The 27,414-nt window shown below is 45.5% G+C and overlaps 1 protein-coding gene across 1 annotated transcript in view; it reads right to left on the minus strand.

Annotated features, from left to right (window-relative positions):
- SEL1L3 (SEL1L family member 3) overlaps positions 1-27,414 on the minus strand; it is a 92,470-nt gene that overhangs the window by 53,355 nt on the left and 11,701 nt on the right. Inside the window, exons 2-9 of the mRNA XM_081120819.1 lie at positions 25,924-26,494; positions 15,098-15,224; positions 13,061-13,182; positions 12,597-12,712; positions 9,948-10,006; positions 3,607-3,739; positions 1,706-1,838; positions 54-194 (exon numbers count right to left, since the gene is read on the minus strand). Of these exons, the coding sequence (XP_080976945.1) occupies positions 54-194; positions 1,706-1,838; positions 3,607-3,739; positions 9,948-10,006; positions 12,597-12,712; positions 13,061-13,182; positions 15,098-15,224; positions 25,924-26,494 (1,402 nt within the window). The remainder of the gene's footprint in view (positions 1-53; positions 195-1,705; positions 1,839-3,606; positions 3,740-9,947; positions 10,007-12,596; positions 12,713-13,060; positions 13,183-15,097; positions 15,225-25,923; positions 26,495-27,414) is intronic.

Here is a 27,414-nt window from a genome sequence, read left to right on the forward strand (position 1 = left end):
AAAGCAGGAGCCTTTCTAACTGGCATCCAAAGGCAAGGCAAGGATACACTTACTTGTCAACAGCCCCATCTCCAGCAAGGCCTGGAACAAGCTGGGGTGCTGGGCTCTCAGCTCCTTCTCCCAGGGGAAGGCTTTGCAAGTCAAGGGTCTCCCGTACCTGCGCCTCAGGTCCAGGTAGGAGTTCTGCAGGTCACCTGCAGGAAAGGGAAGCATAAGATACCATTCCCCTTAGGACAGGGTGAGTCTCACCTCTCCACACCCCTTCTCCGTAAGCGGAACTAGAAATAAGAGGTCAGATGTGACGTTACTGGATTTGGGTTGGGTTGCATTAGGGATTTGAAATTGGTCCGATGCCTTTGCCTTGAGGTCACAAATTCAAAGCCAAGTCCAAGGGAAATGTGCCAACGTTGCTGATGGCTGTTGAATAATTCTACAGAATGAGCAGCTGGCCTCGGACTTGTCCCCAGGAGGCCAATATCTAGGCCATTTTGTTGGCAGTGTGAGCCGAGGAGCAAAGCCCAAAGATCCCCAGGGAAGCAAGGCAGTAGATGTTAGAAAAATCATCCCAATGCCCCTAAACAGATCAGCACACAAGGCTGACCTGCCAATTCAGGCTCTCTCTCCTGAAATTTCATCAGTTATCAATATCAGTTTCTTTCCTGTGCAGGATATTACTATCCTATATATCTTCCCCCTCTCTGATGGCATCATATTTTCTGGATGATTCAGCAGTGAGAGCAGCAGCTGGGGACCAGTATAGCCTATTCTTAAATTGAATTTCCAAAGTGCAGCCCTTCCACATTTACCTATCACCATCTCCAATACTCCCCGGGGCTGTTTTATGTGAACTCTATCGGATTCATGTTCAAGACACATCAACTCCTCCATGGCCTGAAATGGGAAGGTCAGTTCTGGAGATGGTGAGATCTGTGGGCAGGACCGAAATACTCCATTTGATTTTGCTGATGGCAAAGTCCCCACAGGAACTTCTCTTCCAGAAGGAACATATGTGACTAACTCTCTTGCCACCATATGAAGCAAGCAGATCCATAGCACAGAGAAATTGATAGGTGCCACCTCCAAGCTGGAACCTTAGAAGACAAGACCCAGTTTTATAACATATATACGCCCCATATAAGTGAAAGCATGTCTGTGCAACTAGGAGCAGGCATGGAAGCCGTCTATTTGAAATTCATTCCTCCTGTTACAAATTATCGATGTCTTCCAGAATGAGTCGATTTCAAGGATTTAAAAAATAAAACCGAGCCCCAAACAACAAAGTCATTGTTCAACATTTCTGAAAGCTAATATTCAGATATTAATGGTCCAAGACAAAAGTGCACCGATGGGGAAACATTTCTAATGATTAATTTATTTTCCAATTCATTTTTATTTTCGTAGACCAGCCTAAGATCCCATTATGACTGGGAATAATGAAACGCGAGGCTCAAAACGCTCTCATTTGTATTCTTAAACTAAATCACGTATGGTTAAAGCTCTGAGGCAGGTTGGGCTGTTGCTGGCTGTCGGTCTTACTGGGATCCAGGTGGGCTGCAAGCTTTCCCTTGCACCCCTCTGTGGAGGTCCTACTTCTCCCCATCGGTCAAGTCATGCATGTTCCATTTTAACCCCATTAGAAAGAAGCCAAACGTGTTGGCACAGATGCACAGAGCTAAAGATTGCTCTCCTGAAGCTCCATACTTACACGCTTCTTGGCTCCCGCCGCCTTGCTGTACCGTGGATGTGTACACAGACACTATTTCTTGAACCTCTGCGCACCTTTCGTAATATAACTTGATTTGTTCAGCAAGTTGCAGCTCAAGGAGGGGATTAAAAATCTACAAGGCAAGAAAATTGAATGAACAATTGTCGTCAAACACCCATCGACACCTACAAGGCTGTGTTAAGACTGGTGCCCTTCTCCCACTGATATCACCAGCTGGCTTGTTTGTACCCAGATCATCCAATCTGGATTTGCAAAGGGACATGCTGGCTCCGGCCACTTCCTTCTAGCTTCTTTCTGTGGCATCTTCTCCTCCGCAGAGCTTCTTAAATGTCAGGATTTCCCAGAGACCAGCCCTCCACCCCGTTCTTGCTCCCTGCTGCGTGCTGTCCCCAGAGAATGGTATTTATTTCCCCTTCAGTTCTTAAGGGACATAAGTCTACCTGTGCTGTGCCAGCTGACTGGGAGCCCTTGCCCGGTTTTCTTCTGCTTGGCAGGCTCTTAACCTCCAAGGGCCAGACTCAGGGAAGCTTCCCCAAAAGCCTACCACCCTCGCCTGGTTGCCTATGCCCACGCCCGCGCCTCGGTGATCCCAAACACTGTGCTCACATCTGAACAGGTGCACGTACCACATTCTCTCATGATGTATCTGCTTACGAGAGATAAGGAAGCGCCTTAAGAACAGAGGCCTTATCTCAACTCAGTGGTTTTCAAAATGCAGGTTATGACCCACTGGAGGGTGATGAAATCACTACAGTGGGTTGTAACAAGCAGTGACTTTTAAATTTTTATCAAGTAGAACACAAAATATAGTACACTGAACACAGCAAGGGTATGTATTCTTAGTAAAATTGTTTTAGTTTTGTGTTATGCAGTATACGTATGTGTATGCGTGTGTGTATGTGTATACATATATGTATGTATACATATGTACTGTTTGTGATATTAAATAAATTTCTTATTGTGGACCACCTTCAAAAAAAAAGTTTGAAAGCTACTGTCCTAATTCACCTGGGAAACCTCAGCACCTGGCACAGAGCCTGGCACACAGTAGGTGCTCAATTGGCTGCACAAATGAATAAATAAATCTCATTTTTTTCCTCCTCACAGAGGTCTCTCAATAGGAGTAGTAAGACGCACCCATGTGTGGTAGGGATCCCCATTTTTTCTCATTGAGTTTGTCTAGTGACTCCTCCTTTTCCCAGAACAAACCCCACAGGGTCACAGGAATGAAAGAAAGTTCCTTGTTCAGATATTCAGTGACCTCCTTACCCAGGCAGAAAGAAACGGCTGTGAAAGCCACTGTGCGGGGCAGCCCGCGCTGGCCTGGAGACCGGGGGGCGCGTCTGTGGGTGGGCGTGGGCGGGCGTGGGTGGGCGTGGGCGGGCGTGGGCGGGCGTGGGTGGGAGGCCACCCCACAGCACGCGCAGTTCTCAACAGGAAGCCCTCTGGGCCGACCGCCTGAGCGGGAGCCGGAGGCCCGCGTCTCTGAGAGGAGCAGTGAACAGAACCAAGGGCCTCTTCTGCTACTTTAAATAATAGCATATAAAGGAAGCTTTACCAAATAACGAAGACTCTCTCCTTTCATTAGCTTAATCACTGGATAGGCAACAGCCTGATAAAAACCTACTCGATAATTAAGCCAGTGGTTATTAAAACAGAGGAAGTAAATGGTTTCCATTTTATGAGCACTAAATGAACCAAAAGTTAACAGAAATCTATTATCGCGTTAGCTAGGGGGAAAGACTCAATATTAATAATGTTTGATGACATTGCCGATGAGAGATCCAGCTTAAATAAATCTTTTGTTTGCACAGGGTTCCACACCCTTGAGCCACATACCCATGAGCATCCACAAACTTCGCCTTGTCCCCTGGGCTCACCTGTGCAGGGTGCAGAGTGCGGAGGCGATAGTATTTCAGGGGTCCAAAAAACCCTGCGATGCCGGCCACGTACCTGCTCCCTCCAATAATGAAGTACCCAGCAGTGTCGTTATAATGGAAGTCCTCCAGGAATCTACAGAAAAACACAAAGGCTCTGTGTGTGAACCAGATTTTCAAAAAGAGACTCTTTCATTGACCCTCATTGACTTACCCCAAATTTCCATATGCCCTTTACAAGGAGTTCTAGCAGATGAGATGGTTGTGAGGTCAGGCAGACTTGGGCTAGGATTCTAACTCTGCAGTTTACCAGCTGTGTGACCATGGACCAGTTGCTTAACCTCTCTGAGACTAATTTTCTCATTAGTAAATTAGTCCCTCACTATAGGATTGTTAAAAGAAGTAAAATATAAAGACATAGAATGTCTAGGCAAGTGCCTGGCTCACTGTCAGAAAGTACTGGCTATTGAGATTGGTGAAACTGTTTGGAATCATTAAAATTATTTGGAATTGCTGGAACTATTTTTGCTCTAAAAGGGAAAAAAATCTTGTTGAATGGATAGAAGGCATCTGTGGAGGGAAACTGAAAATGTTTCCAATTAGATAAGAACTTATGTAAATTCAGAGTTAGGAGGAGGTCACAACAAGGTCAAAGGTCTTGGCCAAAGACAAAAAAAGGTCAGCACAGGTGACACACAGAAAGTCCATTTTGTTCCCAAAGACTCAAAGGATCAGGAAGGAAAATGGAAGGAGAACTGGATCAGCACCAATAAAATGCCCAAAACTGTTCCTTGCAGCACTGATTATATTCACCAAAGACTGGAAAATTCCATGTGTCTGTCAGTGAGGTCTGACCCACACCCATCCAGTGGGCTTGGCCATGAGCTTTTACTATACAGCTTACAAAAGGAACAGGGGGCTCTGTGTACTGACCTGGAAAGATCTCCGAAATACACTGTTAAGTGAAAAAACTAAAAGTAATAGTGCAGAACATAGGATATACTTTTAATCTAGGAAAGAGGAGAATGGATATATATATCTATATGTATAGATATACAGATATATATATTTTGGTATTTGCATGAAGACGTTTTAAGTACATGAAAGAAACAAATACAGTATTTCCCCATGACACAGGGTGGGGTGGGTTAGGGGTTGGAATGGATGGGGGCAGAGATAGACGCAGACATCTAACTGCAAACCTTTTCATATAATTTTGATTTTTTTCAACCATGTGCACTAATTACCTATCTAAAAATTAAACAACGAAAGGTGCAGTCAGAGTATATGTGAACAGCAAGTGCGTGTGTGTGGGGGTACATCAAGACAGGCACCAAGTGAGAAGCCAGGCAAAGAGCAAAGAGCCAGGCGGTGCGAGGGTAGATGGAAACAGAAAGAAAGAGCACAAAATGTCAGGCAGGCCACCAGGAGCCCGGCGAGCCAGGGGGGTGATGGGCCAGAGTGACACTCAGGGGGACAGAGCAAGCTACCAGGAGTACAAACAAAAAGCCAAGCAATTGGGGTCATCCCAGGAGAGGGGATGGACTGCCTATTATCAAGGAATCTGACCCTTGGCAGGTACACTTGGCTGGAGAGGAAGGCGAGAGAGTGACAAGATGGGCACCTGAAGACAGCGTTAACTGACTGGCGGCAGCCGGAGCGAATACGTGGGAATGTGCTTCATGCAAAGGCAACTCGCGTGGAAAAGAAGTGCTTCATCTCCCAATAGTTCTCTTTGCAGAATCTCAGAACTGAAGGGCCAGAACAAGAGGGTGGTCTCCTCCCTTTTTTTTTTTCAGATGGGACACAAAGTTATTATCCTTGAGCTGTGAACTGATTGTTTTTCAAGGCCTTGGAAAGACTTGAACCACTCTCCTGAGAGTGCCTGGCACTCCATGGATACTAAGCAACACTTCTGCAGTAAGAGCTCTTAACGAACTTCACTTCACCAACCCGACAGCTCCCCTGATGGCCGATCCCTACATGCTGGAGCCTTAGTCTTCTCATTTTATCAATGGAGATAATAATAGTACCTGTTCTACAGGGTTGTTGTGAGGATTGAATGAACTAGTGTTTAAACAAAGCATGTAGAACAGTGCCTGGCACATAGTAGGCACCAGAACTCTATGATGATGATTATTAACCTAGTCCACTGTTGGACTTTCGCTACCGTCTCTTGAGTGACATGCTTAGTACAAATAGGATGTGTTTGCTCCCAAACCTGTTAATGCCAATTGCATGGTTATTTAATCGTACAATTTAATTAAATATTATGTTACCCAACGAAATACGGGTGGGGAAGACAGTGTTTGTTCTGTAAAAGTTGAGTTAAATACTTTGGGCAGACTCAGTAAAAATCGGTTACTGAAGAAACTGTTGTGGAATTAGGACAACTGTGAAAGGCTGGAAAAAAGAAGTTGAAGACATCTTGATGGATTTGGGGCTCTGATGGTTTCACAAATGTCTTTGTTTCCTTTTCATTGGAAGAAAGAGAAATTGCATGCTGTTTCTGCAAGAAGGTCAGAGAGAACTCCAATCAGGAGATTTGTGCTCAAAGGAAAGGCCCCACCTAGAGAGGCTGGCACATGAATGTACATTTCTATTTTTTAATTAAAATAAAATGGTTAGGGTACCTTTTTCAAATGTATCTATGCTTTAACTGACCAATAAATAAATCACTTGGTGCCTATGGTACTGGATTGTATTTTTTAGGTTTTCTATCATTATTATATAACCAAATAGGAGATCTCTCCAGCTTGGTCTCCAACATTTTCTTCTAAAATTCTCAGTGGCTGCACAAAAATTCCAAGTGATTCCTTGTACTGTGCACTGCTTGACGGTCATCCATTTCTCTGACATAAAAGCTGAGCTGGACTCTTCCAGAGCCCAGATCGGTCCCTTTCGGAAACCTCAGACACACTGGCACACTGTCTGCTCTGATCTGGACATAGGAGAGCGCCCTGGTTTATTACTGCAGAGCGCTGGCGGCCGATGCCATTAAACAGACCTCACTTAGAACCAGGAAACCGCTCCAGCTCGAGAGGCTTTTCATAGGGGAGCTTAAGAGCCTCTAATTCGCTGCCCCCTCAACTCTTAGAGTAATTCTCATCTTTAATGTCATTTCCTCAGGGCCAGCTCTAAATGCCGACCCCCTTGTCATCTTCTCAGGTTGCCTTATTCCATTCCTTCCCAGCTTTCACTACAATTTGTCATGTTAAACTTATCTGTGAATTTATTTGTTTAAGATCTGTCTCCTCCACTAGACTTTTTAGCTCCATGAAGGCAGGGGCTGACTGTATTTAGTCCTAGAGTCCAGCACCGTGTCTGGCATGTGGCTGATGCGCCGGATGAGTGAATATACTGGATGGTGGATGGATGGATGGATGGATGGATGGATGGATGGATGGATGGATGGATGGATGGATGGATAGATGAGTGACTTAAACACTGTACAAGTCCACAGTGTCACCAAGTGTTACTGGCAGCTTTTCATGCGTGGGTAGCACTGTACTTTTGAGCAGTTAATTACTGATCTTCCTATACCAACGTTGTGGGAGGGCAGCTACCATCATGTTTGCATTTCAAGAACAAATAGAAAGGAAGGTTAAGAGACTGTCCTTGAAACACCTCTAAACATCTGGAATATTTAGTCCACTGGCTTAGCCCACTCTGAAAGTAGGATTCCAAGTATCTAACCACAGGGACCCCAGGAGGCCTGGTGTTAACTCTTCAGTTGTTCTGTTGAAGGGGAAGGTCCCAGGGATAGGGGATGGGCAGCTCAGGTGGTGGTGAGGGCACTCCTGGGTGTGGGCACTGCCAGTATTACCAGGCAAGGAGTCACTTGGATGCTTTACCTGGGATGTTGAATTGGTATGTATAAGTACCTGGAAATCAGTCCCATCTCTACAACCTTCTGTGACTACACTGATTCTGTCTTTTCTTAACACAGTGATATTTTTTTCATCATGGATTCTTTATGTACTGTAGAAAATATTGTAGTAAATGTTAGTTATCATGACTGCTGTTAGGAGTTGAATTGTGTCCCCCCTCAACATTCATATGTTGAAGTCTGAACTCCCAGGACCTCATAATGTGACCTTATTTGGAAATAGGGTCACTGTAGGTGTAGTTCATTAAGAGGAGGCCACACTGGGGTGGGGGGGGTTCCTTAATCCCATGTGACTGGTGTCCTTATAATCAGAGGAACTTTGGACAAAGACAGACACGCACACAGGGAGAAAGCCCTGTGGAGACTGGAGTTACGCTGCTACAAGCCAAAGAACTACCCAGAGCTGGGAAAGAGGCCTGGACCAGACCCTTCTCTGGAGCCTTCAGAGGGACCATGGCCTTGCTGATACCTTGATCTTGGACTTCTAGCCTCCAGACTGCAAGACAGTAAATTTCTGTTGCTGAAGCCACTCAGTCTGTGGTACTTTGTTTCAGCAGCCCCAGCAAAGGAATACAATACTGAGGGGTGTTTTTTTTGTCTCTCTCGCTTCACCCTGTTCCCAGCCCTGGATCATACTGTGATTTCTCTTCTATGATTCACTCGTGTCAGCCTCTAGATTTCTGGCATTTAGGAGGAAAGGAAGCCCTTACATAAAAAATTATGATAACCAATAAAATTCAATCAGTTAGCATAAATGTCCTGGGGTTGGAGATGGGTGTCAAGGGAGAAAGGGGGAGGTATTATTTTAGACTTCCTATCCTGAAACACAAACCCTTAATTTCTGGGCACTTGAGGGATTTCCAAAGAGCCACGATCATCTATTTCACCAAAGCAAACTCCCGGGCCTTCCTATACCTGAACTCTTCAGAGAGAGCCCATAGCCACCTGCTATACAACAAAACTCATGCCTGTCATCTGCTTTCGGACTGGTCTCAATCCACTCGTGCACCTTCAGACTTCTGCTCCGGTCTCAAGCCTCGGTGTCTACCCTACAATAGAGCTATCAAGTCACCACTGACCTCTTCTTTGCTGGCTAAGGAATAACACTCCTTTAGCCTTTCTATGTAGCGCTAATCCTTTAATCCGGCTGTGAAAATAAGAATTGTTCTATGTGCCCAGGGCCGAAAAGGAATCAGCTTGGCTTAAATGTAAACAGAAATGGGGGGGAGGGGGAGTGAAGTAGAGAGTATGCCCTTTCAGCTCCCTGTCTCCTCCCGTTCGCTTTCATTTCTGTCATAACTGGTTTTCAAGAAAATTTGGGTTATGAGGGGACTATGAGTGAATGGAGGCTGTTTGGAAAGGCAGCTTTGTGCTCTGGAGCAGTCAAATGACTACAGGATGGAGGGATGATCCCCCACCCCAGCCCAGACAAAGTGTCCAACTGTCCTATTTTATTTATTTATTTACCTACTTACTTATTTCTTGTAATCCTCACCTGAGGCTATTTTTTCCAATGCTTTTCAAAGAGAATGGAAGGGACAGAGAGAGAAACATCGATGTGAGGGAGACACACTGATTGGTTGCCTCCTGCATGCACCCTGACGAGGGCCGGGATTGAGCCTGCAACTGAGGGACGTGCCCTTGGCTGGAACTGAACCCGGGGCCCTTCGATCTGTGGGCTGATACTCTAACCACCGAGCCAAACCAGCTAGAGCTGTCCTGATATATTTTTTAAAAAATTATACATATGAAGCTGATAATTTTTGTTTCTGTTCCTTAGACTTATTCTTAAACATCGGATTATGTACCTATGATCCAGCTATGATGAGGTCTCCTGAATTCCTAAGGAAGGCTGCCCCACGGTTCTGCCATTATAAAGCCCGCTACTATACAGGGATAAAGAAGCACGTTAAAAAAATTATGAAAGGCAAGGCAAGGGCCCCAACTCTCAGTGTCTGTATCTCTTGTAGAGAACAGCTCTATAAGAATGAAAAGTTACACCAATATCAATTGTTGCATACATTTCAAATTTAGATTATAAACATAAATATGAAGGCTGTCTGCTTTTATGTCTTACGCTAGGCCAACGTTACCAACTATTCTCAATAAGCAACATTAATATTTTGATTTATTTTTCAGAATCCTTCGTAGAAGATAATTTTCAAAGAAAATGAATTATACAAAGTGCCATAAAAGAAAGAATTTACAATGAGATCTGGAGAGAGAAGTAGCTTCTCTTGCTTAGAAAAATGCTTGTGGGGGAAACGGCAGAGTTCGTGGACAGTGAAAAGGAAAAATAAAAGTACGAAGACCAGCCACAGGGCCGACTGGCCCATGCTTGGAAAGGTGAACGGGGAGGCGTGAGAATGCTGTTAGGGCGGAGGGCGGAGGCGTGAAGATTCCTTAACCCCTATGCAGCGGCGCTCTGAATAATCCAAAGAAAGATCGCGCTTACCTAATGGTCTGATTGTGGTGGCTTTTCAAATCCTGTCCAGTGCTGGTGGTTACCACTATCTATGGTGGGAGAGAGAGACAACAGTCAGCTACGCCGCAACGCCTCACATCATAAATACAGTCCTGGGCATGAATTACTCAAAACGGGCTGCAGTCTTTTGCCTGACCAGTTTCTGCAAAAATAAAATCAACAGTTCACTAGCCCTGTGTATATTTTAAGACCTAAGGAATTTAATTTCTCCAAATGACTTGATGTGGTAAAAAGATCTGTCAAACAGTTTTTCCCGAGGGGTTTCAGATATTTCCAAACTACAAGCCAAAGAGGCAGCTGGTCGATGTTTCGCTCTCAGAGTGATGTTTCTCTATCCCTCTTTCCCTCTCCCTACCCCTTTCTCCCTAAAATCAATGAAAACATTTTTTAAAGAAAAAACAGCCCGGCCGGGCGTGGCTCAGCGGTTGAGCGTCGACCTAGGAGCCAGGCGATCGGGGTTCGATTCCCGGTCAGGGCACATGCCCGGGTTGTGGGCTCGATCAATGACTCTCTCATCATTGATGTTTCTATCTCTCTCTCCCTCTCCTTTCCTCTCTCTGAAATCAATAAAGATATATTAAAAAAACAACAACAACAACCACCCAATTCAGCCATATATGGTATGAAGAAAATGGCTCTAACCAGTTGTTTGCCTAAACCAGGGGTGGGGAACCTTTGTCTGCCAAGGGCCATTTGGATATTTGTAACATCATTTGTAGGCCATACAAAATTAACAACTTAATTAGCTATGAAAAAAACCCTCCTAGATTTATTGAATTTCGAGTCCCACCTGTGGTTGCCTTGGCAGGGCCAGACCAAATGATTTTGCCAGCCAGGCACCCCCCACCCCAACCAACCATTCACTTTAAGTCAGCGTGCCCATTTCGTCACAGCGATGGACTTGGTAGCCCCACCACAGAGGTGGGCTGTGCGGAGAAAAACAGTTAAGTATTGTTTTGGGACCTACATTTTTTTAGGCAGACCTGATGGAATGTAAAGAAAACAGATAAAGAGTCTACCTTACAAAAAAAGTCTTTTTTCTTTCCACCCCATCTGGCCTGCCTAATTCTTCTCTCCTGCTTTATCCGATCATGTGCTCTGCCACTGAATCCATCTCTTTAATTAAAGAACTACTTTGATTTACTCTCCTGCTCTCAAAGCTTCCATGGCGCCCTGCTGCTTTGCAAGTAGAAATCTAAATTCCATGAAATTCAAGCTTCTCCACATTCTAGCCCTAAAGACAGTTTTTTCTTCTGTTAGTGTCCTACAGTCTGCAAATTCCTGGTCAAACTGGCTTATCCATTCACCCCCAGTGATGTGCTAGGATGCTTCCGCTCTCTTCATCCCAGCTCTGCCCATCTCGGCTCTTTTCTCCAACCCCATTCTACCTTCTCTGTGAAACCTTCCCTGAGCATCCCAGCATGAAGTGCTGTCTCTTTTCTCTGAACCAATATGAGTCATTTGGCAATTAAGCTCACCTTATGACATCCCTTCACCTGCTTAATGTCAGTTCCCTAAATAGTCTATAAGCTCCTTGAGCACACTGCCTTGCATACAGCAGGTGCAAAATAAGATCTGTAATTTGCTGTGATGATTTGACACCTAAGTGACACATAGTACTAAGGTGACCTCTTTAGGAGAAAAGCTGCAACCAAGGTATAATGTCATCAAAGTCATCATGTAAATGAGAAGCTAAAACACAGACCACAGCTATGTCACCTAACATTGTTAAAGAAATAAACTAACACACAAACAATCCCAGCTAACATTTCACAGAGTCTTCTCAGGAAAGCAACAGGGACTGACCTGATTTCTTTTTTCTTCAGAAAAAGGAAATGTGATAAACCTAGCCACTGAGGGAAGTCGGTGTGTTATCTAATAATACGCAAGACAAACAAGATGTCTCTTCCAGTTTTGTTGCCAGAAAATCACAAATCAATAAGAAAAGCCAATAAGAAAATAAAGTCATCAGAAAAAAAGTAGCATACTGCCATTGTGTATATTGAAAAAGGGAATTGTCTTCAATTATAACAATGGATTTGCCATAATCCGTAATATCTGTGTTATGAGAGTTTGGAACAGTTATGAACAGTGTTTTATAATACGAAGTAGGTAAACACCCTTCATCCACACAGAATTATCACTTAAGTTTGTTAATTATTTGTGTCTGTTTATGCCAAACATAAGCAATTGTTTCAACTGCCAAAAATAGTCAAATCATTTCTTGACTCAACTAATAAAGTTCCTGTAAAAATTTAAAAAAAGCTGTAGATCCAATAACACTATATGAAGATGGCTGACACTGTTTTAACATTTATCTCCGCAAAGCCTATCTCTCCAGGGGAAAAGAGCTGGAGTCCTCAGATAATTGTGGCTATTTTATTTACTCATCTGCAATATGGCCGAAAGATGCACTTCAAAAGCCAATTAAATGGGATGGGATTCTTATGATTTAAACTTCCATCCATAAAAGTTTGATTGAAAAAGCGTATAGTTGTAAAGAGTTTGTCATTTACCACAAATTTGCTTTTAGAGATTTTCTTGCCTCCTGACTTTACAGCCACGCTTAACATTAAGTGATGACGGTGACATGAGTCACGGAAGAGCACACATCGGTACCTGGCCTCCATTAAACGAGATATCCAGGCGGAACCATTCCTTCAAAGGTAGGGCGAATTTCGTTTTTACAGCAAGGTCTTCTCCTTTGACAAGATGCATTTGAATATGCAAGAGGCCTAAAAGGAAAATTAAACCTCATGAAAATGACAAAATACTACCCAGGAGCGAATGAACTGGCTACACCTTTTCGACAATTATCCTAAGAAGCTACCAGACTAGATCATTTTCCTTCTTCCTTTAAACAAAAAAGAAAAAAAAAATCACATATGTGCATCCCTTTGTAAAGAAGAGTTATTTTAAGCTTCTCGAAAAAAAGTTTAATTTGAAGCCTACATTTGAAAACCATCACTCTCACTAAATTGCCACACTGACAGTATGTTCCTTATTCTAGACAGACATATTTGCCAATAGAGAGAGCAGGAGAAAATGACAATAGTGTTTTTAAGGTTCTGTTTCATACTTACCCTCTTCGGTAAGAAATACAGAAGGCGTGCCATACATCTCATTAGAATCAACAAAATACAGAATCCCGCAGAGGTTGGCCTTGCAATAATGGAGTAAATAAAGCCACAATGAAACAGTAAACCTGTAAGAGGGGGGAAAAATTCTGCAGATTGGTATCATCCAAGAACAGGTAATTATAGTTAACAATGACCGAGTAAATTGCTTTCTTTCCAACGAAGGGATGGATCTGCCTTCATGTTCATCATGGGAGATCAGCTTGCAAAGCTTGATTTTTGAAACAAAGGAGGTATAGTTACAGAAACTGTAAAAGACAGGAGTTAAGCATCATTGTACAAACTAGCAGACATTCTACCTGGCACCTAACCTTCTGTTTCTGTGCTTCTATGAGAATCTCACAGGCCTGCTATCTGAATTCTTGATTAAGGTTTATAAAGCCAGACAAAGAATGAGAATCTGGATTTTAATAAGAGATGATTTGATAAGAAGCTATTCTAATTTTGATGATTAAAAGAAAAAACATAATTAGGGCTTTTTGAGCAATTTTGTCTCTTTCAAAGATAAAAGCGTAAGGTAGAAATATAATGTACAAATGGAATCACGATATGCTAATTGGGACACACATATACTATTTTAAGGAATACATTAGGTTGCGTATCACAGTTCTGGCTGATAGACATGGAACAACTAATCTAATGGTTCCATTTCTGAACTGGGGCTATTTGAGTTGGAAAAATATATATATTGTACACCTGTGATTTGTGGAGTAAGGATAAAATAAGAGCCATCAACTTAACTAGGACAGATTTAGCCAAGATATACGATCTACCCATCACTCAGCAAATACTTGCTGGACACTTGCTTGGTGTCACACACTGAGTTAGTGACCAGCAGCCCAGAGATGAGGTGCTGGGAGTAACTGCATTTCTCACATGAAACAAGAGTCAAGGTCAAAACAAATGCACAGAGTTCTCTCCACCACCCCAGTAACCAATTCACAGTTTGGGTTAACGTGGCAGTGGCCTCAGGTTCTTTGGGGATATAGCCAAACAAGTCCTTTAGAATATTCTGGGCTTTATAATCTGGCCTCCAAATCAGTGGTAAGATATGCAGACAGATGGTGCCACACAGCTCCCTCCTGACCCACCCAGCTGAGCAAGCTCATGAAGATAAGTTATTACAAGGAAGCTTAGCAAGAACATACGCTCGGTAAAGTGACTCAAGATCTTTCTACAGCCAGCAGCATGGGAAGAATTAAATCACTCTGCTAAATCCATCCAGTCTGAGGTGAACCAGGAACCATTTTCAGCATCTTTAATTTAGCAGAAGGAAAAAATATATCTGGGGTTTTGCTGAAATCAACGAAGATCAGAAGTGGTGAGATTTCCAGCAGCCCATCCAATCTTCCGAGACAGAAAAGGCAGGACAAAGGCTGCAATCTGTGCTGGCTGTGGCTGGCTGCGCTTGAAACCCTGCAAAGGCCTCAGGCTCCAACACCGTGCCCCCCCCCTCTCCCCCCCCCCCCCCCCCCGTGTCTTTCCCAGGACCGTGACATGGAGAGTCTAAGGCAAACTGAGGATGGGTAAGTGCAAGAATAACCCAAGAATACTTCGAGGTTTCCAGGTCCACAAATTCTGCCTAAGCCATGCAGATCTCAACAATTTTTCAAAGCACATGACAAAAGTTATGTCTTCTTAAGGGATTCTACTAGCCTGCTCTGGTCCTCAGGTAAAAAGAGCATGGCCAGCCGTGGCTGGTGGGGCTCAGTGGTTAGAGCGTAGACCCACGTACTAAAGGATTAGGGGTTCGATTCCCGGTCAGGGGCACATGCCTGGGATGCATGTTCAATCCACAGCCCCGGTTGGAGCTCGTGAAAGAAGCAACCAATAGATGTATCTCCCTCACACTGATGTTTCTTTCTCCCCCCCCTTTCCTCTCTTCTACTCTCTAAAAATCAATGGAAAAAATATTCTCAGTGAGGATAAATAACAACAACAAAAAGAGCACGGCCCCCCAGCCCCCACCTCTGCCCTTCTTACACCGGGTAATCTATGCGCTGGCGTCGGGTGGCCTCCAGCTCACGGTTCCGAAACCTCGGCAACTTCTTCACGATGCCTGTGTTCTCTCCACTGGAGGCATAGAGAAAGCCCAGGAGGGTGACCACATCTGCAAAGGACAAGACGGTTGCCTGTCAGTTATCTCCAGAAAAGCATTGCTTCCCAAATCACATTCTTCCCAGAGCCCTCTGCCTAGCTCCGGTCAAACATTGAAATGAAATGGTCTGCAAATCTCAGCAAACATCTATTGAACACGGAGGCTATGCCAGGCGAGCCTGTTAGCATTTTACAGAGCTACCCCAGTTAGTTTGCATAGCAACCCATAAATCCGACTGTATCGTTAGTCCCATTCTACAGAGAGGTCCGAGGCGTGAAGGTAAAATACCTTGCCTAAGGTCACACAGCTAATAATTGGTGGATTCAAATTTCACATTTCAAGCTCAGCTTCTATGTGCTTAACTGTTTTACATGCTGGCTCTTCTAACGTTAAGGAGAGCATTTTGAATTTGTGTCATAACAGTTAACACTTCAGCAGCATACACTATGGTCCACGCTGCTAGAAAATAATAATAATTTAATGTAAAAATATATATAAATTCATTTAATCTTCATCATTATCCCCAGTTTGCAGATGAAGAAATGGAGGCAGAGCTGCCAAAATAGTAACTTTTATTTAACATTTAGACTATGACAAGGCAATATGCTAAGCACATTTTAGGAAAAATCTCATTTAACTTCACAGCAATCTATGAGATGGGTTCTATTATCAACCCCATTTAATAGATGCCGAGTCTTAGAGATGGTTACATAATAAGAGGTGGAGCTGGGATTTAAACTCAAGCAGCTTGGTTTCAGAATCCATGCTCTTAAAATTGCAGTTTTTCTCTTCTGTGCAGACTTTCCTAATATACTCCACACAATAGCCTATGCAAATATTACTAACCATACCCCTCAAAACTAGATAGAGAGCCTTCCCCTTCATTTTGCAAATGTGGGAGAATTCTGTGGCTCTAGATAAGAGGGTGTCCATAACAAATCTTAAAGGGAGTTACTTCATCTATATTTAATACCTATGGCTTTAACCAAGGCTAATATCAATTTCTTATTCCCTATGCCTCCCTCCCCTCAAAGAGAAATGAATTCACTCAACTCAACCTAGTAATAAATATCACTTTTCTCTCTCTTTAAAATGCTCCTTGGCTTAAACGTCCATGATCAAAGGGTGGAAATAATCTATTTCCCTGGGCTTCTTGGAGAGGGAAGGGTTGACTTCTGTGCAAGTCACCAACTATCAACAAATTATGGGAGCCTCGGCCTGGGATGCTGAACACCCAGCTCTCGTTTTCTCTACGCAAAAAAAAACAAAACACATTTATTATAGTAAGAGGTTCCTCTGGTTCATTATCCCTTGGAAATCACTGAAGCCAAGTTTTCATAATCTCAGACTTCTATGTATATAGCTAATAAAATTAAGGAAGGCAAATTTTCCCTGATGCCCACAGATAGATCTACCTATTTTGTTATGTAGAGGTGCATTTGGAAACCTAAGAGGGTGGAATTATAACTTCCAACAGAAATACTTCAAACATTTTTTTCTTTACAATTGGAGCTCAATTTGGGCACATTGGACTCGCTGGTCTGTAATGGGGGTGGGGGGGGGTTAGAAATAAAAATACTTCAAGTGTGTCTTTGGAATCTGGGAGGGAAAAAAATCACCAAGAAGTTGGTATCAGCCCAACCTTGGTTTGGCTTCCACGGTGTTGAACGGAACAGAAGAGACCAGATGGCCTCCCCTCTCCCGGGCCCTCTGCTAGTGATTGCTGCTGAGTTATCCAGTGTGTATTAGAAGCAGTTATCAAAATGAGCAGGACTTGATTCTGCCCGACCTGACTCCAGCAAAGGGAGGTTTTATAAAGGAGGTTTCCAAAGGGAAAGGAATGAAAAGTGAATGTTGACAAGCCTGTCCCTTATCTCAGGATCAAGGTAAAACAGGTTGAGCAAGAGAACTTGCAGCAAAGACAGTGGAGGGAAAACCTAAGACCCAAAGATCTAAAATCATTTTACAAGAACACACACCTTTTGTTACCAAAAAGACCAAAGTGACAGTGGATTTCTTGTAAAATCTGTAGCTTCAATAGTTCTATGATTTGGAGTTCTACTGCCATTTTCCCTCAGTATTGTATTGTTTTTACATTTAATTAGAAATAATGAATGAGAATAAAGTTTTTTGGTAGGAAAGGACTTCAGAATTCATCTAGCCTAGGAAAACACACAGGCCTCTTTTCTAGTAAATGCCTGGGTTGCTTAGAGTGCTGTAATTGGTGAGTGGTGGCTCTCCTGGGCACTAGAATGGGGAATTACAACCAGTGTCAATCCTCAAGAAAGAATTCACAGCTGGGAAACTGAGGTCCAAAGAGGTGAAGTGACTTACTCCATTTCCTCTAGAATGTGAACTCCAAGAGGGCAGGGATATTACTTCATTTCACTGCTCCATTCCCAAAGCCCAGAACAGTGCCCGACACTTGATGGAGGCTCCAGAAATACTCAGTGAGTGAGTAAATGACTACACTAATAAGTGAGTATCACTATGGCCAAGTCAGGATTTGAACCTCTCTTTGGCCCAGCACTTTCCACAATTCTATAATGTGCCCTGTGCTGCCTAAGCCAAATAATGGTCTCTCTTCTTTAAGGTCCTTCCCCCAAATCCACTGGATTTTCTGGAATGAGGAAGTTAGGTAGAAAAGGCCATCATTAAGACAAAAACGTAAAATGCCAGGAAAAAAGTTCAGGTTTGGAACCCACCCCCTTGACTGTTTTGTTTTATTTCCTCTAATTTTAGAGCAAGAGGCATTAGATATCACATGATGCAAACTCCCTCAGTTGGAGACAAAAGTGCTAGGCCTTGTTGAAGGTCGTATAGCTAATAAGAGACCCAGGTATGACTCAAACCTGGTCTCCCACCACAGACCAATGGGCTTTTTCTTAAATCTTATCACATGTCACACGACTTCCCCAAGAACTAGGGCTGATGTCCAACTGGCATGCCCTGTGAGGCCACACTGGTTGTTAAAAAGGGAAGTATGTCTATGTTGGTTAGATGATTGGTGCTGCCTTGAACCTCCAAGGTCCCACCATCCACCACTCACCCTGGCCAATCCTTTGGGGTAGAGCCAGGCTCAGCAGGGACCTCCAGCACCATCCTGTTTCAGCACTAAGGCCAGCGCCTGGGGGCACAGATTGAGCCCCCACCTCATCGTGGTTAAGTATTTTGAATGTCACCCTTGAGTGGGGTGGCTGGGAGGGTCACACAGCCCCCTATCAGCTGAGTGATCAGAGCCCTGACAAAGGCGCCCACTCTGGGGAAGGTCCTGTGTCCACAAAACAAAGTCCTGCTTCGTGTATGGGTCAAATGAGCCAAAAGAATGCAGCTGAGATGCTCAGCCCATCCGTGGAGAAGCTAAGAGAGAGTCTTGTTGCAAGGAATAACTGTGACTATACATCTATAAACAGAGCCTAGAGGACCACAAGCTAAGATTTTCCAACCCGGAGAAGTAAAGCTGGAGTGCAGGAAACTCAAGAATGCTTTCCAAACACAGAGCATTGAAAAGGCAGTGGTGAGCGAGGGGGTTATTTTCCTTAAAGCCAAAGACTGAGAACAAACACTCTGCTCTCTAGCAAGTATGATGTAGGTCAGAACTTTGCCCAAAAGATGGTAGGCAGGGAAGTGGGTGACTAAGAAAGTCTGTGAAATATTCAATACTAGACATCTTAAGAATAGAATAAATTCCAGTCCCAGTACTTTTCCCTCCAAACATACTTATGTGTGTGCACAAAGATGCATGTACAAGGATGTTTGGCCAAACCTTGTTGTTAACAGTAAAAGACTGAAAACGACCCGCATGACCACCAGCAGGAGGCAAGTTAAATTACAGACCTTCGGGCAATGGAAAGCTAAGCAGCTATTGAGAAGAATGAAGTTGTTCAGCACGTACGGATATAGGAAAAGCTCTACTGTACTGTCAGTGAGAGCGGGACAGAGTTTATAGTGTCCTCCCTCGTGTGTGTGAAGAGAAGGGGCCAGCAACTTAATGTTTGCAGGTGCTGAGAACATTTCTGGAAGGAGACACAAAAAATGAGTGTTATTGAGTTTGCCTCTGGGGATGACTAGAAGAGCGCAGGGGGGGCTTACGCTTCCCCCAAACCCTTTTACACTCTGAATATTTTTAACCAGGTACAGTATCATTGTTTTGGCTAGAGGAGGAGAGGAGAACATTCTCCGGGCATTTCTGTGCAGGCAGGGGGAAGGAACTGGCCACATTTAGAGGTCTCCCTGCCCCGGGCCTCCACGGACGGTCAGTCAGCTTCAAAGGGACAAAGTCCAGTGGGTGAGGAAAACAGGATGGCTCACATCGGCAAACATTCAACCGAAGGCTGCCTCGGTGCGGCTCAATGGTTGAGTGTTGACCCATTAAGGTCATGGTTCGATTCCCGGTCAGGGCACATGCCCGGGTTGTGGGCTCAACCCCCAGTCGGGGGCGTGCAGGAGGCAGCCGATCAATGACTCTCTCATCATGGATGTTTCTGTCTCTCCCTCTCCTTTCCTCTCTCTGAAATAAGTGTGTGTGTGTGTGTGTGTGTGTGTGTGTATAAAATTCAACTTTAAAAAAGGGTATTCCTTCTCATTTAGAACTGTATCAGCATACTTCAGTAAAAGACTAAAATAACAAACTTGGAGGAATCAGGAAGCCTGAACGCCAGTTAAATAAGCACTCAGAGCCTTGGCTCCCCCTCTGCAAAGAGAAGACCAGAATACTACTCTTTCCCTTGGGAATATTATGAGGATTAAATGAGGCAATGTGCACGGAAAAAGTGTTTTGAAAATCGTAAAGGGCAATGCTGATACCAGGCATTAATTAGTGTTCTTACGGAAAAATTCAGACTACTGTGATTAACTAGGGGAAAACAAAGGAACTAAGTCTTTTTTTTCTTCCTAAAAGTGCCAAATATATAGTTCTTGTAATTACAAAAAGTATCATCACGTCATTGACTTGAATAATCCTGCTGCATAAACTGATACTTTCACAGAGACAGGTAAAGTCTGGCTCCAATATTTGACCTAATCTTCCATTAGTCTGTCATAATAAAATTTTGTTCTAAGAAATCATTCTTCTAATCCAATAGATCTGAAGATGAGAATAAACTTTTAGTGAAAGGAAGAATGGAAAAGAAAGAAACTGCCATGTTCCCTAGTTTCTGAACTAAGAGGAAAGATCAGGAAAATGTTCATAGAGGGAAACTTTAAGGGGGAATGTTTAACGCACCAGGTCATGGCTCCAGCCTGCCTTTCTAGTCTGATTTCCTCAACTGCCCATCTCCACCTGAGATTCCACCTGAACAAATGCACAGCTCGAGGGCTGCTACTCCACATTTCCACCGCGGGGAAGACATTGGTGCTCAATCCACATGGCACTTTCTCACTTGGCACAGATTCAGCCTCAGAATCCTTCTCAACACCACACTGGAGTCAGCCACACCCAACCACTCTGGGTCAGCACTCAAGACGGAAACCTACTTGCCACCCCTCACATCAAGGCGTGTAGATTCGTCACCACTCCCCAACCAGGCTGCACTTCCTCCTGAGTGTGCCTTGGCTCACGCTTTCCCTTCCGCCTGGATGCCCTGCCTTCCATTCCTTTTCTATGAAAACTCTCCTCACCCTTCATGTCTCTGTTCAAATGTCTCCTCTTCTGTGAAGAAGCCCAGCAAAGCACCTGACGCATAAAGACTGCTCAATAACTTTTTTCAATGAATTAATGACTGAAATAAAGAGCTCCGTGGCATCACCCAGCAGTAGAGACTAATGGCAAATGTGACATTTGGGAACCAAACTACTTGGTTCAAATCCTGGCTCCATCATGAATAGCTGTGTGACCTTAGATATGTTATCCTACCTCTCTGAGTCCACTTCTTCCTCTGTAAATATGACCTAGAGCACTGGGTAGATCTAAATTACATACACACCGAAAGCACTTCGCACAGTGCCCTGGCAGTAATGGAAAGTAGCTGTTCCTACAGGTAGCTGTATTGACCTCCTAAATAGCCACCTAAAAAGAGGGAAGGATTGTGTCTGCACCTTTGAGCACCCAGATCTAGTAAAGAAAATGGTACACAGTAGGTGCTCAATCAATCTTTGTTTAATTGAATTGAACATGACACACATCCTGTGGGGTGGCGGATAACGACCGAGGTCTAGGGGAGGCCAAAGGGTAGCGAATTAATTTCTGATTATGGAGATCCAAAAGAAGGAAGGAAGGAAAGAAGGGAGGGAAGGAGGGAGGGAAAAATGCTTCGAGGTGGGGTCGGAGAAGGGTTGAAATTTGAGCTGGCTACTGAAATCTGGGTCTAACGTTGCCAGGAAGACATGGCAGGTGGCAGTGGCAGAGAGGTGTTGGTGGAGAGTGGGAGTCAGGGGTGGCAGCTATCTCAGGTAAAAGGACCTGCTTTAGCCAAGGCGTAAGGGCGCGAAATCCAACCAATCAGACTCAGACTGCAAGGGCAGGCACAGGGGGAGGGGGAGCTCCCACGTGGCTGCAGGGCACGGCCGGCGGAGGCTGCAGCCTTAACCAGCACAGCCCACGGGCGCGCCCCCGGGACGCCGCGGTGTGAGTGTGTGCACTGAGCCCCAGGCAAGGCACACAGCCACCGCCTCCCCCACGTGCTCCCCAATGTGGCAGCACCGCCGTGTGAGGATGCTGGCACAGTGTGACGGTCACTCATAAGCGTAAGAGAGAGAAAGGTCCTTGCCCCTTGGCTAAGAGCATTTATTACTCAGCCTCATCACTCAAGCGACAAATAGTCACTGCACACCTGACACATGCAGGCACTGTGTCACCAGACGAAACAGACCAGGGCCCTGGCCTTAGGGAGCTTGCGTTTCTAGGATGGAGACACTCAACCAGCAAAAAAGCAATTCCACAGAGTCGACGACAACGTTCAGTGGCAATAGGGTTATGAAGGAAAACAGAGGTGATAACAATGGCGTGGGGTGGCAGGGGTGGGCTGCTGTCTTCGGTAAGGTGCTCAGGGAAGCCACGTCTGATGAGATGACATTTGTGCAGAGGTATGAATGAGGTAAGGGAGGTGAGCTGGGGGAGGAGCCCCTTAGGAGGGGAGAGCAGTAACGCCAATGTCCCAAAGTGGGAATGAACTTGGTATGTTCAAGGAGAAGCAAACAGGCTCCTGTGGCTAGAACAGGTGGGCAAGGGAGCATGGCAGGAGATGGGGCAGGAAGGGGGCAGGAACAGGTTCCACAGGCCACGGTAAGTGACATGGGTTGACCTACCGTAACTGCTATAGGAGCAACTGCCTAAGGGAGGCGATGTAACCTGCTGGCTGGCACTGGCTGCTGTGGGGGGGAGGCACAGCTGGGAGGCCACCTGCAGACTGTGGCTGCAGTCCAGACGGAGACCACAGTGGCTTAGAGCACATGACAGCGACACGTGTGATGAGAGGCAACTGAATATGAGAAAAAGTCTGAAGACAGAGGGAACAGGACTAGCTGGCCTCTCACAATAGGATGTGACAGGAAGAGGAGTCTGGTGGGCCTACAGTGACTGGCCCGGGTGGGTGATTTCTTTCTCTTGGTGAGTGCGCGCATGAGTCAGGCACATGTGTGACAGGTGAGGGAGCACAGCTAAGGCCTGGTCCCCTCCCCCAAGGAAAGGAACAACAGTACGTAGAGCCGCAGGGGTGGTGTGCCTGGCCACCCATGACCCATGCACCTGGAGCGCAGTAGGAACAGGTGCACCGGAGGGCAGGTGGCCAAGCGTGGACACACACGTGTCCTGAGCGGCTGCCCACTCCTGACCGGGGGTAGATTTACGCAGCAGGGCAGGACAAAAGTCTGCTCCATCTCTAATGAAAATCAGACCCTGGCCTGGCCTGGGACGGGTCCTAACACAGGAGATGAGCTGCAGAGGTGTGTGTGCGGGTGCACAGCCCAGACAGAGACCATAGTGGCTTAGAGCACATGACAGCGACACGTGTGATGAGAGGCAACTGAAAATGCGAAAAAGTCTGAAGAAAGAGGGAACAGGACTAGCTGGCCTCTCGCAATAGGATGTGACAGGAAGAGGAGTCTGGTGGGCCTACAGTGACTGGCCCGGGTGGGTGATTTCTTTCTCTTGGTGAGTGCGCGCATGAGTCAGCCTGTGGCACACAGGCCCTCGGCCGTACGCACAGAACCTCGGGCACGGGAACTTTGGCTGGCTCTCTTTATAGAGGAAAAAGAAAGTGAAAGCAGTCAGGAGGTTCTTCAGTTCAGATGCAGAGTCCTCGTAGGATACCAGGCACTTGACACAGAAAATGTTCCCCACGCCTGCCACCAGTGTGGGCTGCGGACAGGGGACATGAAAGGCGCCCGCAGAGCTCCCTAATGCCATCTTGTTGTTCCGACTTGGCTCTGGCTCATCAAGAGTCCCTGCTAAGAACCAGCCAGAGGCCTGGCGCCTGTCCACTGCACAGCCGAGGTCGAGAACAAAGATCGCGGGCACTTTCCACAGGGCTGCTCAGACGCTCTTTTGTCTTTTAAAGAGAGGGAGGGGAAATGTTCCCCTTTTATGGTGAACAAATCACAGCCGTGCAAGCAGAGCTGGTTCTGAGGGGGCCTGAAGCTCCTCCCTATGTTCGGTGACTCTGACCCTTAGGAAAGGTTTTCCTCTGCGTGATGCTTGTGTTAGATTGGTTCTCGCCCCAAAAGTCATGGTCTGAAGAAGGTGGGGAGAAAAACCTTAGCCCTGTGAATATGGGAAGGGCCAAGAAAAGAAAAGCCATTTTAAGGGTATGTTCAGGTGCCCCAAGAACTCAGCCAGGTAGTAAATGACTTCATTTGAAAACCTCCAGCTTGCAATCCAGTGATTCTTTAATGAGAAATATGCGATTTGGCCAAACATGAGATGGAATCATTAAGCCCCAACAAAATTGAGGGCAAAGCAAAGCTGCGGCTGAAGAACCTCCCCGTGCCTCCTTCTGTTTAACAAATGAGGTCCCCGAGAGGAAGGCCTTCCAGACGGACTCCTCCCGGGCTCCTGCCTGGGAGAGGCTGAGCACCGATCATCAAAATGCAGGCCACTCGGCCGTTTCAGCATTTAATGACCCAGCCCACACCCAACACGCACGCAGAAAAGGAATTCCACTGCTGCGTCTACGTATCTCTCACTTCAGGCACCACACAAACACGGGACAGGCCAGACACAGAACACGGCTATTAAAACAAAACGGAGAATGAAATTGTACAAGACCCCACACACGCACAAAAGGACCTGGAAAGTGGTGGAATCTGAACAAAGTCTGTGGTCGAGGTTACACTTTAGCTCCACATCAGTTTCCCCACTCTGATACTGTGCTCTGGTCATGGAAGATGTCACCGTTAGAGGGAGCTGGGGGAAGGATGCACAGGACTTGCCACTATTTGGCAACTTCCTGTGAATCTATAATTATCTCAAAATAGTTTTTTAAATGCCAAATGTGTTGAGTCTATGGCAAGTGGCCTCTGACAGGCTATAATATGTAGCTGCACAGGCCTCTAAGTTTTCATTACATGTGGGGCTGCTTTGGGGTGGCCCCAGGAAATGCTATTTTCCCCATGTCTTTAAATCACCTTGCCCCAAACCAGTCCTCTTGAAGATTAGGAGGTGTCAGGGCCTTCCCATGGAAGGGCTAGCTGTCACAGGCTCACAGATTTCCTCCACCCACCAAGCCTGCCTGGGGTCAGGCCACAGTAACTCTAGATGGAATTTCCACCAGCTCCGCCCTGGTACAGAGGTTCTCAAGCCTTAGGGTACATTAGTCATGGGAATGTGTGTGCTGATTCCAGAGCCATGCTCCCACATATCCTGACTGAGTAGGTAATGGATGGGGCCTGGGAACTTGCATTTGCAAGAGTCCTGGCTGATTCTGTTGCAGTATGTCCTAGGGCCACACTTTGGGAAATGCTACCAGACCTGGGTGGTTCCTGGGAGCATGCCCAGAATGCCTCCCCATTGTAGGGTAGGGAGAAGAGCTGGCAGGTGCTCAGCATCCACATAGCAAGGTATCTCTCACACCAATGGACAGATGTTCAGACCCCTTCTTCTAAGTGTGTATAGCCACAAAACTCCAATCCCAGTGCTTAAGGGAGACTGAGGAAGGGCACAGGAGCCTCCTGTACGGATCCTTCAATGGCTCTGACCACACGGCAGTTAGGATAAAATGCAGAGTTTGGACTCTATCATCCATCATCAGGGCTACTTTTCACTGAGTGCTAAGCAAATTACATCTCATTTAATTCTCACAACAGTGCTCTGAGGGAATTGTTATTCCCGTTTTACAGAGAAGAAAACCAAGGTTCTGAGAATTCCAAAATTACACAGGCAGAAAGAAAGTGGAAGCCAGGCCTGCCTGGCTAAGGAGCAGCGCTGAACCAAAACTCCCTGACACTGGAGGGGTGTTTGAGAGCAGACGGGAGGAAGCTCTTCCCAATGCTTTTTCCAGGGGCATTAATGCTCCTTTCCAACTTAAAGCAGATCCAAACTCAAGGTCCCCTTTCATGGCCCCTCTGTCCCCCTCTCACTTTCATCTTCAGTCTTATTCTCTCCAACTCTTTCTCCTCTCCTCGTCTTTTCCCTTTTTTCCCTTTTCACCCCCAAAGTCTAAAATTACAGGCTCCATTCTCGTCTCCCCCACTGCTAATAAGACTTTTCTGCTGCCCCTCTTACGGTACAGGCCATCTGAAGACATGAACTAGGTTCCTGGCAAGGCAAATGACCTACCATTTTCAAGAGGACACTGGGGAATCTTATTTGCCCGAAGGTTCCAGATATAATCCATGTTCCACTCCAGGCACACCTGATGGTCTTTGAAAGGGCGTTCGAAAGGTGGGACTGTCTTCAGCAGAGTATAATTCTTGGCGACAGCGTGTAGCAAGTTTTCGTCCCATTTAACATTCACGTCTCCACCACTGTATCCGTGAGTGATCCAGGCGCGGAGTACCACCACCGACACGGAAATGGAGTGTCTGATGAAATAATCGTCTCTGTAAACCATGATGCTTGGGAATTTCACCTGGACCAGGTGTGTCCTGCTGGTGTGAAGATGCTTCTCGTTCTTCCACCTTTTTTTGTAGACAGGAATGCTACTTCTGAACTCAGAAGAGACAACGGCTTCCAAACTGACAATGCACGGCTGAGAGCACAAATACTCAACTGAGACTTCAGAAATGTTGCGAACATTTCCTTCAACAACAGTGAAATAAATGAAGTCTTTGTAGGCCCCGCTCTGCTCAGCGTTGGGTATCACCGATGTTGTCAGGGAGGTCTGCCGGCCCCAAGACGGTACAAAATTCTGAAAAGAAAAAATATATATCAAGTTCAAAAATTATCATACTAACAGATATGTGAATTATGATTTTCCCAGGATAAAAAAAAATCCATTTCCATAAAGCAACAAATGCAGAAGATAAAAGATGTTGAAACCACTACTGGACAACTGGAGAAACACCCTCCCCACATATACACACACACTCTCCAAAGATTAGGCCACGTTAACTCTCTCTCCCCAGGCTCAGTAGCATCTGCTGATCAGAACGTGACTTTCAAACTGCGTGGCAGTCATTCCAGAGCTGGCTTCCAAATGGTGGAGCCAGTTCATAACATATCCAGTGACAATGAGTCTGCCTTCGAGTGAAAAAGAGAACAATCCTGCTTCAGAGATTTCCAAACGATCGTCCTGACTTCCAGTGCTGGAGAGTGGCAGCGAAATCAAAGGGCAGGACAAGAGTTCCAAGTGCACCCAAGAGGCAGCATCACCGGGACTCCAAGCCGGCCTCGTTTTCTCCTGGACGTTCTGCGCCAGGACAAGCATGCATGATGGATGGACCAGCAGGAGGTTCCTGCTGCTCCAAATCACACACAGGCGGGCGGGGACCACAGACTCTGTCGTCTGATTCTTTCACCATGGCTGGTGCGACACGCGCCAAGAAAGATTGTGTTTGCCTGTTTATTTATCTAGTGCTCTAAATGACCAAGCCCTCCCCGTGTGGACATTGTGTTCCAGGAAAGGGGAAGGTTGGGTCGTGAAGTCAAGGCAATGTTCTGAGCATGACGTATGGGTGCTAAAAGTGATCTCCTAAACCTGACTTTGTGATTCAGGCACCCCAAATCGCAATCGCAAAATGGTAACTTGGGACCACTGCACGCCCACTAGTGCGCCTACTAGAAGAACAAATAAACAAAATAACGAGGGTTGGAAAGGATGTAAAAAAC

Source organism: Miniopterus schreibersii, assembly GCF_964146895.1.
Source record: "Miniopterus schreibersii genome assembly, chromosome: 1".
NCBI lineage: Eukaryota > Metazoa > Chordata > Mammalia > Chiroptera > Miniopteridae > Miniopterus > Miniopterus schreibersii.